General features: G+C 45.7%; 1 protein-coding gene across 2 annotated transcripts; it reads left to right on the top strand.

The window, feature by feature from the left end:
* Window positions 1-5,991: 5,991 nt before the first annotated feature.
* Window positions 5,992-18,377, top strand: LOC126534604 (uncharacterized). 2 transcript variants are annotated; one of them, XM_055071988.2, is made up of 5 exons: window positions 5,992-6,216; window positions 12,825-12,957; window positions 13,682-13,827; window positions 15,359-15,491; window positions 17,879-18,377. In XM_055071988.2, exons 2-5 carry the CDS (start codon window positions 12,941-12,943, stop codon window positions 18,123-18,125), a joined length of 543 nt encoding a protein of 180 aa, XP_054927963.1. In that variant the 5' UTR covers window positions 5,992-6,216; window positions 12,825-12,940; the 3' UTR covers window positions 18,126-18,377. The 2 variants fall into 2 exon arrangements, with proteins under 2 accessions (XP_054927963.1, XP_050037834.2); XM_050181877.3 differs by lacking the exon at window positions 5,992-6,216 and having other exon boundaries at window positions 11,418-12,957.
* Window positions 18,378-19,857: the final 1,480 nt, after the last annotated feature.

The following is a 19,857-nucleotide window of genomic DNA, read 5'->3' as shown; positions in this document are numbered from 1 at the left end:
AAAGAAGAAGGCCGTCAAGATCGGCGCCTGCAAATACACGAGTACGCACATGCGGTATATCGCCGGTGTTCCGTACTCGTTAATGCCGCTTTATGCTCGAGCAGCGTCATTTAAACGGTCCCTCGATTCCGCACGTCGCACTTCCGCGATTCGCGTGCGACGCGAAACAAAACGTAAGCGAGCTGCTCTGGGAGCGTCGAGAACGCGCGATCGTGCCGGAGAAATGTCTCCTTCGTTGGGTGCTCCGCCTGAGGCGCTAAACGCGCACACGCGCCCGCCTGTTTTTTTCTTTACCGTACAGCCCTTCTGGCGAGTGCTTTCTTTATGGTTTTTCTTTTCTTTAACCGCCTGTATCACGAGCGCGACTATTCAGATCACGACCTTGCTCTCAGCAAGCGCGCGTCGCGCTTAGCGCGCAGATCACTTTTGCCAGAGCGCCGATGGGGAACGGAGATGCAGGCATCGAGAGGCCTGGCGCAGTTACAAATATCGCGTAGCCGTAGAAGTGAGAGAGAGAGAAGAAAGATACCGTTTCTAAACTGTCCTTTAAGTGTTAGCTCTGCACAAAGGTTAGATAATCAAACCTTTCTTTTTTTCCCCGACTCTTTAAGAGCAGCAGCACCCTGCGACCGTTCTTACGAACGCCGCAAATCGACGATCGCAGTCGCCAGGTCCGCTCTCCCCTGAACAACCAAGTTTAATATTGTGCCCCTCCCCCCTCCCCCACCCCTCTGGCGCAAGCATAAAACTTACGATATCACGCTCGAAGATCGGGGCTCGTGTAATTATGCTCGATTTATAGAACTGCCGGTACCGTTCTTCCAGCCACATTACGCGAAGGGAGGCATTCGAAGGTCAGCCATTGGCCTAGTTTAGTTATGAAATCACGTTTATTGGCCAGGATTATTCCTGTGGCTACAACCAATCAGCGCCTGGTCGCGAAAAACATGAGCAGAGTTTAACGGGCATAGCAGAAAAAAGAAACAAAAAACTAATAAGCAAAAGAGGAAAGAAGAAACATAAAATGATCCCAGGGGTCGCATTCCCAGAGGTTTTCATCGTAAGAGCTGTCTGCCATTCATTCGCCGGTTGCCTTCGCGATAGTAAAATGTCCGACATCTCGATTGTTCGGCGTCTTCTCTTACGAAACATTTTAGAGTTTGAATTTTTAGTGAATGTGGTAATATGGGACTAATTAACTAAGCTTTTCGTTCGTAAGAGTTGTCTACTATTAGCCTATCGCATTGGCTATAATATGTCCGACATCACAATTGGCTGGCGGCTTCTCTTACGAACAGTTTTAGCGTTAGATCATAATGCAGGCCCCATCGGGCTGTCACCAAACAGTACATTCGCTTGAGCTGTTCGTAGGGGAATGTACCGTCCCGTAGCAATAACAGGGATATTGCTATAGTTGGAATGTTCTAAAAAAGGCAATTTCGAGACGGAATCGAAGACAAATATTCGAGCAAAATGACGATCACATATCGAATCGAATAATTTCATGATCACATCACTGTACTCTCCTATACTTCACTACTTCAATTAGTGATTTCATGACTAAATGAAGAGAACTATAGAAACTAGTGGAAGGTACGTTGTGTAATTAACTGAGGCTTTTTTTATAGCAGTTGATACATGCAGGCAATGCCGTTCACAGCTGGACTGCCAGTCAACTTAGGTGCTTTTAATCGAGAAACCACTGCTTTTAGTTAACTGCAGCACTATGGCAATGACGATAATCAAACGAGGGAACAGATCGTCAACAGAAGCACGCATAGAGTTATGTGTTCTTCGAAAGAGAGGAGTATGATATTAATTTAAAGGGTGAATATAAAATGATACTGTTTAAGTAATCAATTACCTTGCCGCAACGGAGTCAACAAACGTGTATATGTAAGTTTCTTGAAAGCGAAGCATTCGTAATGAATGACTGAACATTATTGAGCAGGAGTTATCTGCCCCGTGCGCTTGCTCAGGAACTGATGCCTCTGTTCAACAACCGCAGTTCTCCAGCAGTATTCTCATTGGTAGTCGTCCCGACTTGTATCGATCGATCACCCTCCCAAAAAATGTTATTCCCTAAATGCTCACATCACTCATTGTTATTAAAGGCGGCCGGCAAACGGCAAAAAGCACTTGCAGACGAAAAGCTTTGCTAAAAAAATATTAAATTCTGGGATTTTACATGTGAAAACCACAATCCGATTATGAGGCACTACGTACTGTGAACTCCAGGTTAATTCTGACCACGGGAGTTCTTTGACTCTGCACCTAAATCAAAGTATTCGAGCGTTTCGAGCGTTTTTTTCTCCCCCCCCCCCCGCCCCCTACGCACATACTCATGTAATACCCTTTAAAGAGGGCTTTTAGGGCTAATTTGAAAGAAGTCAAAAACAGTAGCGCAGAGTGATGGGAAAAAGATAGGCAAGCTTAAATAAAGAAATCGCAGCGTGAAGCGTTGTAATTATCCTGTCTTTTCTTCGTTCTTCGTTCCCGCTTTAATGTCACTACTGTGCAGCACAAGCTGCCCAGTATTCTACGATTTGACATCTCATAGCTTTTGTAAACATGCAAGATGCATCCATGATTGCCCGCTCTGACATGAGCAGTGATTGGTTCCTGTCTAGTGTTTTCTAATATAATTTCTTGACCAACAATTATTGTTCTCACCAGGTCGTGTCATGCCCGCCGCCCCCTCCCCCATTTTTTTTCATATATATAATACTTTCATTATTAAATTCACAGGAATGGTGTATGTTCCTTGCCTGCGTTTGGGCATCATCGTATGAAAGAGAGTGAAAAAATAAACCTCCATAAGTTGAACACACGTAACATAAGAGATAATAATATTCTAGAAAAATGCATGAATTTTCAAATGCGATCGAAGGTAATTGGAAGCTTTAGGATTCCACCAGACAACGTGTAAGGATCTTACTGGTATCCAAAAGCCGGTATACTCATTTTCTGCGACGTTTCACACTTACATCTCTATACTATCCTGCCTGCGAAGATTTCTTGTGCGTTAAACGAACACAACTTCCGATGATAGCCGGCGTAGACGTCACCGAAGGTTGCGCTGACCGGAATGAACGAGGTTAGAAGAGGACGTGGGCAAAGCATGAGCGAGATTTTAACAGCTGAAGTTGTTAACAACAACAACAACAACAACAACAACAACAACAACAACAACAACAACAACAACAACAACAACAACAACAACAACAACAACAACGACGACGACGACGACGACGACGACGACGACGACGACGACGACGACGACGACGACAACGACGACGACGACGACGACGACGACCACAGCACCATTAGTACCTACATCATTAGTAAGCATCAGTGACCCCACTCGTTTTAAGAATGCACCAATCAACATAAAATAATGTATTGTGGCAAATGGCATAATTATGTACTTATTCGTGAACATTGTCTGCTTGCTAAAGTGTATTCTTTCTGTATTTTCATGTTATGTAAGTCTCTGTTATTTGTTATGAATGCATTACTACTTTTTTCATATTGCTTTTGTTCCTTGGAAATTCCTTGAACTAATCCTGCATTTTTTACTCTTCGAATGTATTCTCGCCCTTCCCCTCTGCAATGTACAATTATGTACCTTGAGGGTATCACAAATAAATAAACAAATAAATAAATAAATAAACACGAGCTGAAGGCTTGCAGTGTGCATCTGTGGTACACATGAGCAGCCAGTTGCTGCCAGTAACTGCGCATAACGTGTTTCAAAAAACAAGAAAAAGTCCCGGCGGACGTGAAAAGGCAGGAGCTCCTCGGAATTTGTTTATCGCTGATAACCGGAATACGTATGTAAGTGTCCGTAAAAGGGAGACGACGATGTAATCGGTGGCGACAGTAAGATCAGGAAGTGTTCTTGTGCATAACTTTGGACTGAACAAAAACTATAAAACGCGACTCTCGATAATCAGTGACAATTTTCTGCCTCTCTGACGCGTGCGAATTTGGCCTCGCGACTCGTGGTGACACAACAAGGACAGCTACTTATATCGGATCTCAATGCTGGCGGTTATCCGCGTTTTTTAATTTCTTTAATTTCTTCTCTTATTTTCCGCCGATACTTCCATTTCGAGGTTCCTTTCACTCGTATTTTGAGTTGATGCCATATTCAAGAAGGGGTTTGCAGAATTACCGAGACCGGGTTTCACTTGGCCACGCTATGTACTCTTATATATATAAAAAAATTGTTGTTATTTCTCATGGCCACTTCCCTGCTTTCACTACTCTTCAATCTTTACGATGGTGCTTGATAAGCGTGGAGCAGACATTTGGTGACAAAGAGTCGAATTAGGACATGAACAATGATTTTAATGCGATATTATTATTATTATTATTATTATTATTATTATTATTATTATTATTATTATTTAAGCGTAGGAACGAGGGCAGGTAAGCTTCGTTAGAGTCCACTATACGAAAATTTTAAATTCCAAATTCGGTGTTCAAGCAAAAATATAAAGAAAAAACAAGAAGAATATATCGAACCAGCGCCATACACACACGAACACAAGCACTAAAATATGTCTTTACGGCCACCAGCACTAAAAGCACAGTTCAGTCGCTATAGGTAGGTCACCCATCACACTGGAGTGAAGGAGCTTGTGGCTATTGGCGTTCTTCTGCGTGCTCAGGCTTGGATTACTGGCCCCGGCGGCCACATTTCGACAGGGTCGAAACTACATAAAAAAAAAGAAGAAGAAAGACCCTCTTGTACCCAATTTTAAGCCTCCCTCAAGAAGCCTAGGAGGTCAAACCGGAGCCTTCCACCGAGTCATCGCTGTGTTGTGGTGTTGATTCGATGCGTGCACGTACCGCGGGTTGTACTGCCGTAGAGGCCGTCTGAGTGCGCATGAAATCAGCAAGGTATGTATGTATGTATGTATGTATGTATGTATGTATGTATGTATGTATGTATGTATGTATGTATGTATGTATGTATGTATGTATGTATGTATGTATGTATGTATGTATGTATGTATGTATGTATGTATGTATGTATGTATGTATGTATGTATGTATGTATGTATGTATGTATGTATGTATGTATGTATGTATGTATGTATGTATGTATGTATGTATGTATGTATGTATGTATGTATGTATGTATGTATGCTTGCTTGCTTGCTTGCTTGCTTGATTTTTGAATCTATTCCTTTACCCACAATGGCCTTCTCACTTCGTCGCGGTGTTCGGGTCAAATAGAGCGTCACTTTCAACTTATCAGTACAATTTTTTTTACTCCATTGCTTTACTAACTCTACGGACCTCATAATTTCTTTAGTTACACCTAAGGTGAGATGCCGTTGACAGTGTTCAGGAGTTAACGCTACACTCACAATTACAATTTCTAGCGCAGAACACACACTCTCCAATCTTGCAGGAAAACAAAGTAATATGCAGAAGTGCATGTCGTAACTTGCCGCTTCCGCACTCTCACAACAAACATCCACTCCTTCCTTCTCTCTCTCATAACAAACACCCTTCACCACGATAAGCAATTTCAACAAACATTCGTTTTTCTTTTTTTTTTTGCGATAGCACTTTGACACTTCAGGTGGACTTCCGCCGCGGGGATCTCCCGCTTATGTTCATGTATATGCATGCGATATGTTTGTCTAGGCAATATAAGATAAGCGCAAACCTATTCAACCGCCAAGGTTGCTCAAACCACGCTTTCAGTTCTTGTGCTACTTTATTGGTCAGAGATTTTAGAATTGCAGCGCATAAACAAAAGGTGATAAAAAATTTATTTCGCAGTGCAAGCAATCTACACTCTTTTCACTGAAGGGGCGCTCGCGCCGCCTTGCTATCGCGGCATTGACGCGCATGCGTGGCTCGCGCGTTGATGGTTATATATATATATATATATATATATATATATATATATATATATATATATATATATATATGTAGAGCTGCAAAAGTGTCGAAGCCGGGTCACCCTCACGCAGTGTGCGAGACCGCCCCAGCCGGAGTTTCGTCTTGTTTCACGCAGTGTAACCAGGTGGATCACTCTCGCACTCCGCTAAATCGGCTCTGCAAGAGCCATGGCAGCGTTCCGGCTTCCGCTGCTGCCATGAACGTTGCTTGTACGCACACCGACGTTTCTACTGAGCAGCTGTGTACTTACCACACTGTGGCACGTGTACTGGCCGGGGCACGGAAAAGACGGTAAGCGTCAAGTTGAACTACGCGCGGCCAGACGCCGCCAGCTTTACGTCTTTTTCTGTCTGTGTCGTCACGCGCACCACCGAGGTGCGGCACCAGTAACGCCGTTGCCAACATTACCCACGTGACAGCCTGCACTCACACGGCAGGCGTTTGCCATGGGCGCTGTTCCTGTCCAAAAAGAGCAGCACAGTCTCGCGTGCTGCGTCGCCGCCGTGTCGCTTCCGCGTGTAGGTGGCGTCCCAAACCCGACGTCAATACACGACGTGTTTCCGGCTCCCGAATTGGCTTCCGCCGCATACAACGAGCAAGGGCACAGCCTTTAAGATCCCCACTTAGGATACACAGGGCGCAGGGCGCCACCCTATGAGGCGTCGGTTTGGACAACACCAGTGCACCGTATACGAGGAGCTATATAAGAGCACAGCGCTGAACCTCGTTGTCACTGCCAATGGTTCGCATTCGGGTGAAACTGTCAGTTATCTTACGAGTGTGTATAATTCTTGGAATTTACAAGGTTAAGGGCTGCGCAGGAACTTTAAATAAGAATGCCTTACCGGAAATTTTCAACATAGATTTTGTTTCTGTAGGCCTTTTAATGTTAGCTCTACGCGCATTCGGTCAGGCAAAATATTTCCGCAATGTGTTGTTGTCACTGCATGCGGATTTATTCTAGTGTTTTAGAATACACCCCCAAAGCAATGCCAATATTAAGGCATGTGTAGACTACGTTACCCTAGTGGGCCCGTTCATGTGGTCGCGGACTCGGGTTTGGAGCCACGGGCCCGGGTCGTGCACGGGCGAAAAGATTCGGCCCGTGCAGTGTCATGTTATTACGGAGCAAAGTGGCTTAATTGCTTGGGATAGTTGGTGAGTGATCTTCGAGGGTGTACAGTGCAATACAGTACAGCGTACAATACAGTCATTACAGGCCTTGCATGGAGTGTTAAAGCTTACAGCCAAAGAGAACCAGACATTCTGGCACACTCGCGTACGTCCCATCTGTGTATAGTCACAGCCGCGTGTAGTTAGAACACCGTCCGAAGAGCTCAAGCGTTACGGTAGGCGTAGCGCTATCGCTGTCAATGCTTCGCCTTTCGGTCGAAAGTACCAATTTTAATGACGTTTAACAACGTGAAAAGACATTTGGCCACGGAAATAGACAAAACACACGGTGAGTTTCAATTGATCAATTGCTTTCGGAACGATTGCACATGTGCGGGCCAGTAACAAGTACGACAACTTGAGAAAAAATATGCCACACCGTAAAGCAAATGAAAAAATAAATGCAAGAGGGTATAAGCTTGATTTGTTTATCTAACGAATTCAATTATTTGAAGATGAACCGTGTCCTTCTTATTCTTACGGCGTAAGCTGTTATGGGCTCATTCCAAAAGCCGTTCCGGTTGTCGATGTTGTCCGCCGCCGCCGTCGCCGGTGTCAGTCGCAGCTATCGGCAGGCTATCACAGCTATCGCTGTCAAGAAATGGTTGGATTGTCTTGAGGAAGAAAAATAAGGTTAACGAGATGTATAAAAATGCTAGAATTAAACACAAGTATGGCATATCTGATTAAATCAAGCAGGCTAGGTGACCTTTTGTCGCCCCCCCGTTTCAAAAGGGATGCCCATAAATCATCATAGTCATCATCATCATTACCACCGTACCGCGTCACTTGTCACGCGACGTCAGATGCGCGCCGTCTAGCGTCGATACGTGAGCAATTTGCATTGCAGTTGCATAATATTACATCAGGCGGCATGTCATGTAAATGTTGCCTAGATAGCAGTGCAACGTAGTTTTATCAAGTACGTGCTCCTACCCACTATGGGGGATTGGACAAAAAAATAGATGGACTGTTTGAGGAAGAAAAGGAAGATTAAGAATATGTATACAGAAATGCTAAACGGAAAACCGTGCATGGCATGCCTGGTTAGATCAAACATGCTAAGTGACTGTTTGTCACCACCGCGTTTCAAAGCGGATGTCAATAATTAAGCATCATCATCATCAACATCATCATAATCGAACTGGGCCACTTGGGAGTGCGGGTCGACATACCCCAAGTTCATCAAGAAGGAGTGGGACTCGCTTCCGCGTAGGCCCGCTCTAGAAAAGCAAATCCTGGCCGTCCGGCGTGCCCGCGACCGGGCCGGTGGGCTAGACCTGCCGGTCCCGACGTGGGACTAGCCGGGTGCGCGACGAGTTCGCGTCCTCGCCGGACCTACAATAAAGTTTATTCACTCACTCACTCACTCACTCACTCACTCACTCACTCACTCACTCACTCACTCACTCACTCACTCACTCACTCACTCACTCACTCACTCACTCACTCACTCACTCACTCACTCACTCACTCACTCACTCACTCACTCACTCACTCACTCACTCACTTGTCACGCGGTGTGACAGGCGCGCCGCGTATCTGTAGCGTCGATATATGCAATCTTTGGTGTGTTGTATTGCACCAGGCGCCCCGACATTTAGCAGTTGCATGTAACTGGACCTGGTTAACTCAAGCAGGCTAGGTGACTATTTGTCACCGCCCTGTGTCAAAGGGGATGTTAATACATCATGATCATCACGAGCATCACCGTATCGTGTAACGGGTCAAGGGATGGGACATGTGCAACCACGTAGTCTGGATACCGGTGTTTACCCTTGGTGCACGTTCTGGCGCCTCCTCGCAAATTACGAACCGCTGCCTAAGAAGCGAATCGTAGAAGTCCACGCACGGCTGCAACCAGGCAGCATCGTGCTGAGCAGGCTGTTGCGCAGAGAGCAGGACGACAAGCCGCAGCTCACCGTCGACGCCGGGCTTACAGTTAGTTCACATCGTTCGCGTAAAAAGCGCACATGGCGCGGGTGCGCCCAGGCGCTCTCGCTTTTTTTTAGGGAGCGCTTGTCCTCGAAGGCTCTTTCGGTTTTGTCAAGTCGTGCTGTTGCATTTTTGAATCGTCAAGAACCAACTCGCCCAACATTTGACGTCTCGAAGGAAGCAGTTGCCCTGCGACTTGACGCGCCTGCCGATCGTCTGAAAGCGCTATAGTTACCCGCCGTGGTTGCTTAGTGGCTGTGGTGTTGGGCTGCTGAGCACGAGGTCGCGGGATCGAATCCCAGCCACGGCGGCCGCATTTCTATGGGGGCGAAAACACCCGTGTACTTAGATTTAGGTGCCCGTTACACAATCCCAGGTGGTTGAAATTTCCGCAGTCCTCCACTACGGCGTGCCTCATAATCAGAAAGTGGTTCTGGCACGTAGAACCCTATAAAAGAAAGCGTTATAGTCGCATTAGTACAAGAGAGGTATACGCAAGCACCTGCAGCGCAATGGTTAGACCATTGCGGCTTGTGTGCTGGGCTACCTTGATTCTATCCCACCATTCAGCGAGTAATTTCTTTTCGTTTTTTATTTTCTGAAAGAGGGCCGAAACGAGGCGACGGAGGAACCCACCTACCGCAAAGTGCCAGGTATATGGTTAAACAATGCTTTACGTTAAAAAAAAGTAACGAGCCCGAAGAAAAAAAATAAAGAACAACTGAAATTCAACTGTGTCCTTGTATCTTTTGTTCTTCAAATATGTTTTCCTCATCTAGTCCGAAGCCATACTTTGTATATACTTTTATCTTTGCCATGCGTTTGTGATACCAATACGCAGCCATGTTTGCACGATCTCTCTTCCTCTCACTACTCGCGAGGAGGCTAATTTCACATTGACTGCTTCCATTCAGGTATTTAATTCAATCGCTCGCGCTCGCATTGGCAATGAGCTTATTGTTGATTCATGTTTACGAATTAACAAAGTGTAATGAAGGCGGTGAATTCAAGGCTTTGCGGCTAATTCTTAGTTCATCTAGAGCCGGTTCTTTATCTGATTTTCCGCGTTATCAGAATGCTATTAATGTTAGAAAACACGCGAGAACAGGCGTTTGTCCGGTTTTTGCTAAGGTATTATCGTTCCGCGCCTACACTCTATAGATGACAGATGCTTACTTCTTTGGCACGACTCTCTGCGAAAACGCGATCTCTCTAGCTGAACCCAGGAATTGCGGTTTAGAGTCCAGGAATTGCGAAGTTCAGTTCATGACATTAGGAGACAGAAAGTGACTAAGCGAATTATTCTTTGCACCTTGAATAAAGACACGTTACCCTTCTTTCAACCTTGTCCTTTTTCTATTGGCGGCGTTAGACTGACTTTTTCTTTCTGCGCAGCAAGGCCTGCAGCGAAGCTCAGGTGCAAGCAGTAAAGGTTAGCCAAGGCAGGTAGCAGAAACTAATATCGATAAATAGCGCATAAACGAAGATCCTTGCGCGGGGATCGCTCCGATAAACAGATATGGGTCACGAAAGAGCCAATTCCGGCAGTCGCTCGCCTTGGTCGTCGAGATTCGCGGTTTCTGTCCTTGCTCACCGAGAGATGAGATTTCAGAGTGCGACAAAAAAACCGCAGGCAGTCGAGGGCCAACCCGCCTCCGTTACTTCATCCAAGGCAACTATTATCCAATCCTGTGCCAGGGTTTGCTGGCGGAGGTCTCCTTGAAAAGATCGGCGAGTTCTTAGGGTGACCTGCCAAGAACCGCAGTTGTTCGCGTGACTCAAACACCTGCGGACCAGCGGAACGCAGGAGTTACAGAGAGTCACAAACATGAAGTCCGCACTCTTCTGTTTACTTGGGATTGCGCTGGTGGGAACTGGTAAGTGGAAGATGTTCGCCGAGCGCGCGTCGAAAAAATGCAAAACCTTTCTTTAGTAGGGAGACGGTTGTCATGCCGGTTTTCCAGCGCAATTTCTGGCGTCATCATAAGCTGTTCTCATAGTAACTTCCCTGTAATAAGTGATGATCTCAAGTGTGTCTTAAAACCAAAGTTAAAACTTAAAGGTCGAGGAAAACATGGCATTTCAGCCGCTATCAAACTTCGAACGTTCACTCTGAAAAACTGAAGTTCTGGCTAAATGCGCCAAAAGACGTGATTTTTCTCGTTCATAGTTGCTACTGCAGTTGTATGAAAGTTTTACTGGACATATAGCAAGTGCGAAGTGAGTACAAAGGAGAAGACGTGGACCTCTAGGTTTAGCAAACTAAGCCACGCCCGGGCCAGGTACGATGCACTTGTGGCAGTCTCCTGCGCGGTCACAATGACCATTACAGAATATGTACCACCGAACCGTTCACTTTTCTTCAGGGCTACATTTCAGTGAAACGATAGTCCATCTAAAAGATGTATATATTGATCGTTACTTTCGACTGTACTGGTAGGCATTCTTGGTGACGTGGTGGCCTTTTAGTGTAAGGTATGCATTCAAGAAAGAGAAAATTAAGAGATAAAAATGCAGAGAGGTTCGTCAGAGTAACTGCCCTGTTGTCTAAGTTGCACCGGGGAAAGCGTAGAAAGGACGAAGAAAAAAAGAAAACGCACGAAGAAAATCTGTCCGACCAAACGCGAGGAAGGCTACTGACAACGAATGGAATTTGTCATTCAATCTCGATGATAAAAAAAAAAAGTACGCGCACTAGTGCTTTTAGAATAACTCGGGCTGACGTCGGCTGTGACCAGATTCCAAGCATTTTGTTTTGTCGTAAGGGGACGGCTGTAAAGTTTCTCGAGCGTGGTTCAGTGCGATTTTCGTCGTGAACTGAAACGAGGACATTCACATACTGTGGTATTCACGGAAAATCGTTTTTCGCTTTCGGAAAAACGAGCAAGGCACCGTTAAGGCATTGAAGTAGTAAGAACGCTAGCAGCAGCAATGTCTCGGGAGCTGGATGCTTTCAGTGGGTGTTTCGATGTGCCAGGGAACAAAAAAAAAGAAAAAAGTGTCGAGGTGAAAGAAGTCCAGCGAAATAGCAGCAACTAATCTACGCTGCGTCTGTAATGGCCCGAAAATAATTTACAGATTTTTTTTTCATGCGCAACAGCCTTCCAAACAATCGCCTTTGCTGTCTGGAGCCTGTCTGCTTCAGCCTGGGTTACCTTTCTCAGCCTTTGTATTACTATCACTCGGGCAATTAAGTACCACAAAAACTAAACTTTATTATTATTCTTTAACACACTATAATGATCCGACGTAGTCTACTTTGACGTCCTGCGAGCCATTATAATAAGGAAGACGTCTAGAAACAGTTAGGACATGAGAAATACAAAATTCCCCACCAAGTCGTCGTCATTAAGATTATCATAATCATCATCATTTAACGACTTTTTGCTAAATGGGAGTACTTTGGATCACGACCTGGCGACATTGTTAAGGCATTAGCAACAGTTGTCATAACGGATAATCCACCGATTCACTCAACCATGATAACGGTGTGATTATCGGGCGGTTCAAATCTGACACACCGACGCCGGGTGACAATTCGCCTAAAAAAAAAAAAAAGCTCACATACGCCGGAAAAAATTCAGCACTGGAGTGAAATAGGAAACACTATGCATGAAAAAAACAATGCCGGAATGCCAGAAATATTTGAAAAAACACACTTAAAGCACATCCAAAATAAGTTCCGTGTAAGGTCCCGCGTAACTGTCGCAAGCTGAGAGAAACTGCATGTGTAGAGCAGCATTGATAACATTCTGTGAACATATTCAATCGTCTCTACTCTCGTTCGCTAGCCGTGGCGCAGGTCGTCAGCTTGGGCAAAGGATGCAGCGATTCGGATGCCGAGAAGTGCAACCTCGAGTTCCTCACGTTCGGCTTCAGCTCCAAGCTGCCAGACACCGCCTCCAAGATGGCTGACTACTGCAAGTGAGTAACGTCATCGCAACTCGAGGCTGATCTGTCTGTTAAGGTTACGAGTGTTGTTCGAAGGGCAGGGAGGAAGTAAAGGAAAAAAAAGTTAAGTAAAGCTACAGACTGTGAAATTGTGCTGTCAAAGTACTGAATCAACAGGCCTGTCTTAGCGAGAAACACAGATGCTTGTTTAGCCAGGATGAAAGGAGAAGAAAAAAAAAAAAAAACCCTGGGCGGCAAGATAACCTGGTGCAAGATTTATAGACATTGCGAAAGGATCAATATACATGGATGTTCGATCTTTACCTCACTCTTACACTGGCAGATTAGCGAAATTGTTAACGTTCTAGATTTTCAATATTTTACTCAGAAATGTATCCTATACCTTCGTTTCTCTCGGAACAAATAAATGAAAGATCGACCGATAAGAACGTTGTTCGCGCAACAGCATGCTACTTTGACAGGTGAAAGGGCTTGGGCTTTTTAAGTTTGCACAAAGTATTCCTATCGTTACAAAAGAAAACAAAAATACGCGAAGTATTAATCGACGATCACAGCTTGCGCGGCAGCGCGCCGTAACGTGACTTGATCTTTATCCTCCAAGGGATGATCCTCCCCCTGCCTGGGCGCGGTAAGGTGTTCGTAGATATCACGTGTATAAGCCGTTGAACAACGAGCAACGCGTGCGTTTAAGACGGCGGAATCCACCGCATGCCGCCGCCTATTCCACTGTATGCAGGAAGCGAGCGAAGGCGTTGCAGTGTGCGCTGAACTTCACCGACCGGTGCCTGCTCGGCTTCTACCGAGGCACCGCCTTCACCGCCATCAACACCATGCGGGAGGAAAACGACCGCAGGTGCAACACCACCCACGTGGAGCACGCAGGTACACCCGGAACGCGATCGCGTTAAATTTAAGTTATAAGGTTTCACGTGCCAAAACCACGATCTTATTTTATGGGGCACGCCGTAGTGGGGGGGACTTCGGAATAATTTGGACCACGTGGGGTTCTCTGACGTGCACCCATACTTAAGTACGCGGGCGTCTCTGAAATGATGTCTCTGAAACGCGCGAGTTGGCGACGTAGATTGGGGGCGAAGACGCACAATTTATACACGCCGGCACCCATTTCTCTGCCTTCTTTCTCTCCTTTCATCCCTTTATCCCTTCTCCCCGAGTGAAGGTTAGCAAATCGGACCTGACCGTCTGTTTAACCTCCCCGCCTTTCATTTTTCTATCTCTGTTCAGATGGCCAGTGCTTCACTAGCCCGTTCTCTAAGGTTGCCGTCAATACCGAAAAAAGAAAACGAAGACAGTAATCAAGCACACATTGCACAATTTTCACTTTGTAACGTGCAGTTCGCACTTCGCAGTGAGGCTATAGTGCCTGAAGAGCATTAGATTCATGAAATATTTCGAAACAAATAGCACACGCGACTTCTATGTACAGGAAACTTTCTTCTGGTTCGTGCCACTGCTCTAATGACTCAATACGCGCAAACAAAAACTAAGCGATAATTGTGAAGCAAGCTCTAGAACACGCGTGCACCACCGCTATGCAGTGCACACAATTGAGGACCACGTGTTCACACACACACTCATCGAAACCTGAAATGCTATCTGCTTGCTCTTGCGAGGAGGCTTTCTTCTTTCCTTCTTTTTTTTTGCTTGAAGACGGCAGATTGTGGATGCGTGTATGTAGCAAATCCTCTTCGCCGACAAGGACGTGTGGCCAAGCCCTTTGTGGCCCACTTGCGGAGAGCACAGAGAAATGCTTGAGTACTTGCTATTCGAATGCATAACTTACCACAGTTTTCGCTGTGTGCCGCTGAACAAGTTCAAGCAAGTAATTCGCGCTGGAACTGCGCTTAATGATTTCTTTGTTCCCAAAGGCTGCGATCAACTCGAGCTGAGGGTCCCAAAGCTACGCTGGAATTCATGTCACCCACGTGACTATCGACTCTCGTCTGTAATGCTCGTACTCCGAGTCTCATGTGATATGTTGTGGTATGCCCCCCCCTCCCCCCTTTCTCTCCTTTTATTTCGTTGTTTAGCTTCTTCCTATCTTTCTTCCTGTTTCTTTCTTTCTCTGTCATGTTGAAGCGAGTGTGGATGGTGTCGTTCTTATTTATTTATTTATTTATTTATTTATTTATTTACATATAATTTATTGCACATACATTAGGAGACAACTGTTAGCCCGCTTCTCTCGCTGTCGTGGTGTTATTAGGCCTTGTCAGGAAGCCGGCAGTCTCCTTTTGCCTCTCTTCGCGGGCATTTCCTGATAAGTCCGCACAAATATGAAATGGAAAATGAAAAGTGATGTGTGTTTACACACGATTATTAACAATGATTGCGACTGTAGCTTTGTCAGTGGTGTGCGTCAAGCTTGAGACGCCGGGACGCGTTCCCGCAGGTTTCCTCCAGCACTCCAAGTGCCTGAACAAGGCTGGTGACTCCATCCACAAGTGCATCGTGAACTTCAAGAAGGAGTTATTCACCACCGCCAGGAATGCCGAGACGAAGAACCGCATCCGCTACGGCTGCTGGTAAGGTTAATTTATTTGTCGCTATTCCGGGGCCTATAGACAGTGGCTATTGGAAAGCGAGAACGTCTGAGTGCAATACCGTTCCCACTCGTGTTTAAGGTTTTAGGGTTCTTCCTTTTGATTTACTGAGCAAATACCTTATGCGATGCGTTTAAAGTGCATTATTTTTATTTTATCACAAGTAAACATGAGCAACAGTCGTCGCTGCTCCACGACACGATCTCACACACTTGTCTACACAAGAACACACAAACCAACACCAAAAATCAAACACACACACCAACACGTGCACCAACACAAACACACACCAACACATGTTTTCGTATTTTGGGACCAACTCGTATTTCTTGTACGTCAAAGAATTCTCTCATTTCGCTGTATACTCTTCGGTACTCAAGCCAAAACGCCTTTGACGTTCTTGCCGATGGCGTATGCGCAGGAACGCGTTGTCCACGTGATTCGAAGTGACAACACCTGACGGCATCAGTGATTTGTCGTCGCTCCCCTTTCGGTGATATAGAAATTACCATTCCACTTATTCTTGCCGTGTAGATACGATCGCTGCCAAAACGTCGCAAAGACATCTGTCCTCACGGTAGACTGAACGCCCGACCGTTGGGACACGACTATTAGTGGTCTCTGATCCGGAACGACAGTAACCCGTGCGCCCTAATACCGGTGGCGGTCATGCGGTCAGGAAGTTCATTTGTAACAAGTTTACGTCGTCATTTCCGGCCGACTTATTCGTGACACCGGATGACAGATTGGGTAACTCTGTCAAGAAGCAAGGTGCTCTGCTCAAGGAAGCAATTGACGCAGCCCTGCATGGCTGTACGGTGCACGTTTCCTCTTACGTTTCGCCTGTTTAGGGCCTAATCAGCACGAAATACCTTTAATTGTAGTTCTGTACAGCGCGTTTCTTATATCCTTCAAAAGGTAATTTTCGTTTCATTAAAACGACATCTTACGTACACGAGTGCGCATAGAAATTGGACTCACCAATACCTCGTTATTTCCACTACTCATGGAAACACGTCTCGTTAAAACATAAGTTCGGCTGTAATGACACAGAAAGAAAAAATGCAGTTAGCGCAGCAGTAGGGCTATTTTCTTGCCGAAGGCTCCCGTTCACGAGCTACATTTCTACGCCAGGCGCGATCCTCTGTTGGGGAAAGCGCCTGAGGAAAACTAAATGTTCTTGTAGAGTCCCGTAGCTAAAATGCAGTTCGCTTCCCCGGAGTGTTCTCTCGATTGCTGTTAAGGCTACCTTCGGAAATTTGCGCGCAACCTGTCGAAGGTGCCATCGTATAGTTATAATTCCGCTGCCGTAATGCTTCATAACTTGTTCATTCGACACTTGCCGACGTAAGCGTCTTTGAAGGGGCGAAAGCCTTCGTCCTAGTATAACTTTTCTTTCATTTTTTTTTTTCGTACCAAGTAGTTTCGCGCAACAGGAGGACGCGTTGCGGCATTATGTTCAAGCTTGAATGCGGCGTTACCAGATGTCATCGCGAAGCGCTGCTAGGTCTGCAATGTATTCCGCGAAAACGATGACGCTAAAACGTGGGGAATAAAACTTTCTTGTGCTAGTCGACAATCGCCTTGATCGCGCAATAAGTGTAGAAAACTTCTGAATGTATGAGTTAACGCGTAAGTACAGTAATCTGCTTTAAGAGCTTTAACAATAGTTTTTAGTGACAATGATAGTGTGTCTATATGTAATGACACTTAGCACGTTGTTGTTTTCGGGTTTTTTGTATAAGTTTTTCTTACTTCATTGACATCGAAATTTAACCACAGAAACTGCTGAACGTGCCATGAGTAACTTTGTCTTTTTCTTTTTTCCCCTTCTTCCTTTTTTTATTCTTTTTTTGCTCTAATGACTGTTTACGCGCTCTTGAGAATATTGCCTGAATAGCCGCAATGGTCTCATACCAAATTAAGTTATATTTTAATCATAAGGTGATGTGCTATTCGTGGTTAAGATGGCGGAACATTAGTTGCCAACGTTTCCATTTCCATCAAAATCAATCAATCAATCAATCAATCAATCAATCAATCAATCAATCAATCAATCAATCAATCAATCAATCAATCAATCAATCAATCAATCAATGATCTACTACATCAATGTCAGTCAGGTGAGCAGTCAGTAAGTAAAGTAGGTAAATAAATGTGCAGCTATAAGTGAAGTTCAGTGTTTGACGGAAGCCCGTCTGGTCGGGATGAAACATGGTCTACCTTTTCACCACGTAACCTATAAGTAAGGAGGTAAGGAGTAAGTAAATAAATAGGGAAGTTAAAGATAAATAAACACAACAGAGCAAAAGCGCCCTAAACATGCTGGCGTCTCCTTCTCTCCTCTCTCCGACGCTATGCACAAACAGCGACTACACCAAGATGTTCCACTGCCGCGAGAAGAACCTGCGCGACAAGTGCGGCGACGCGCAGGCCATCCTGTTCGCTCGCAACGCCGGCGAGCACATCCTGGGCAACGCGCTCAAGATCTTCTGCGGCGGCTACACCACGGAGTCCAAGTACTGCAAGGCGCTGCCCAAGCTCCCCAAGCTGCCCTCCAACACCAGGGTCCCCAAGAGCATCATCGTGCTGCTCAAGACGTTCGCCACGCTATAACCGGTGTACGCACGTGATGCGCACACTTCATCATCGTCATGCCTTGTCCTCATCTTCACGGACGGGTGACCTCGCACAGAACGGCAAAAAAAAAAGGAAGCCTTGTTCTCAGTAAACACGTGTCTATAAGTGGGGAGTTGTCTGGGTGCCTCACTGCCCCACCGTAATTACGCATGTACGTCTCACAAACGATTGCGCTGGTTTTCCTATGTCTTTGTTGGAGCTACACGAACCTGAGAAACGGAAGACATTAGTGACAATAAACTAATGCAACCGGGATGAACAATTAGTCGTCGTGTGCGGCTAACACACTTTCTTGCGTAAGTCAGCTTTGATAATGAATTATAGTTCGTCAAGCATGTCACTGGCTAGTATACCAGTGACTTGCTCGAACGTCCAACTTCTTAATATTTTTGCGTTTAGTGGATTCTTGGAACTTGCGAGAACGCGGTGACAAACGTGGCCGTGACGTGGATGATAACGCGCGATTCGTTATTACTATAAATACGGGTTAACGTGCTGCGCGTTGCAACTACAAGTCCCGAGCCACGCTTCGTCGAGACTCGGCTGTTTGTTACATAACGACCTCGTTTTCCCGGTTTTCGCCAACGCATTTGGAAGTAAGCGACGCTGTATGGCCGTCGAGGTTTCCCGCTTACTTCGAGAGTCCTCCATCGTGGCTGTCTTCCTTTGTACGGACACACGCATTACAGCTAGTTTGGTGGGACGTGGTTAGGATCAGCGAAGGAACGTAAGGAGACGTGCATCTATAGCCTTGGCTTTAATCGCTCGCGCCGGGTTACGTGATGACGCACTTTCTTCCTTCTTGACACTCCTCGCCTAATGAGTTACTCGCCGCTGCGATGCGGTCAAGGTGTCCTCGTTATGTCAAGACGGCTGCGGGTCACGCATGCGGCTCATTTGTTTTCCTCTCCAGCACATGAACCGGCGTAATCGCAAGGTATTAACTACCACGACAGCTTCTTGCACCTCCTGCCGCAGCTGTTTTTGCTGCTACTACTGCTCCTACTTCTCCTACAGTTGAAGCTACTACTATCTCAGTTACTACTACTGCTACTACTACTACTACTACTACTACTACTACTACTACTACTACTACTACTACTACTACTACTACTACTGCTACTACTACTACTACTACTACTACTGCTGCTGCTACTGCTGCTGCTGCTGCTGCTGCTTATACTTCTGCTGATGTTGATGATACGACTTCTATTACCCCTGCGACAGCGGCTGCTGCTACTACAGCTACCATCGCTGCTGCAGCTGCTGCGGACACTACTACTGTTACTACTACTTACTGTTGTACGGCTGCCGCTGGCAGGGCTGTTGTTGATACTACCCCTACTACCTCTACTTGCTACCGCTACCACTACTATCACAACATTTACAGTTACTATGCTATTGCTGTATCTCCTGCCTTAAAACAACCAACTACTACAGCTACAATGCAGCTGCTGCTGCTCTTGAAGAAGAAGACGAAGAAGAACAACAAAACTACTTCTACTGATGTTCCGCTGGTTACTTGGGGGATTTTTACTATTACTGACACACCATTCCCGCCAACCCACGGCTGCTACCGTTGTCACCAACTATAGGAAGAAGCGTCGACAGAAAAGACGGGTTATCGTTTTCTACGGAAATGACAATTGCCATCGATAACCTTTCTATTTTTTAAAACCTGTCTCAACTTCGGACGTATGCTATTCCG

Source organism: Dermacentor andersoni, chromosome 7 (assembly GCF_023375885.2).
Source record: "Dermacentor andersoni chromosome 7, qqDerAnde1_hic_scaffold, whole genome shotgun sequence".
Lineage (NCBI taxonomy): Eukaryota > Metazoa > Arthropoda > Arachnida > Ixodida > Ixodidae > Dermacentor > Dermacentor andersoni.
The sequence above is the reverse complement of the archived record's forward strand: the minus strand, read 5'-3'. Positions and strand labels throughout refer to the sequence as shown.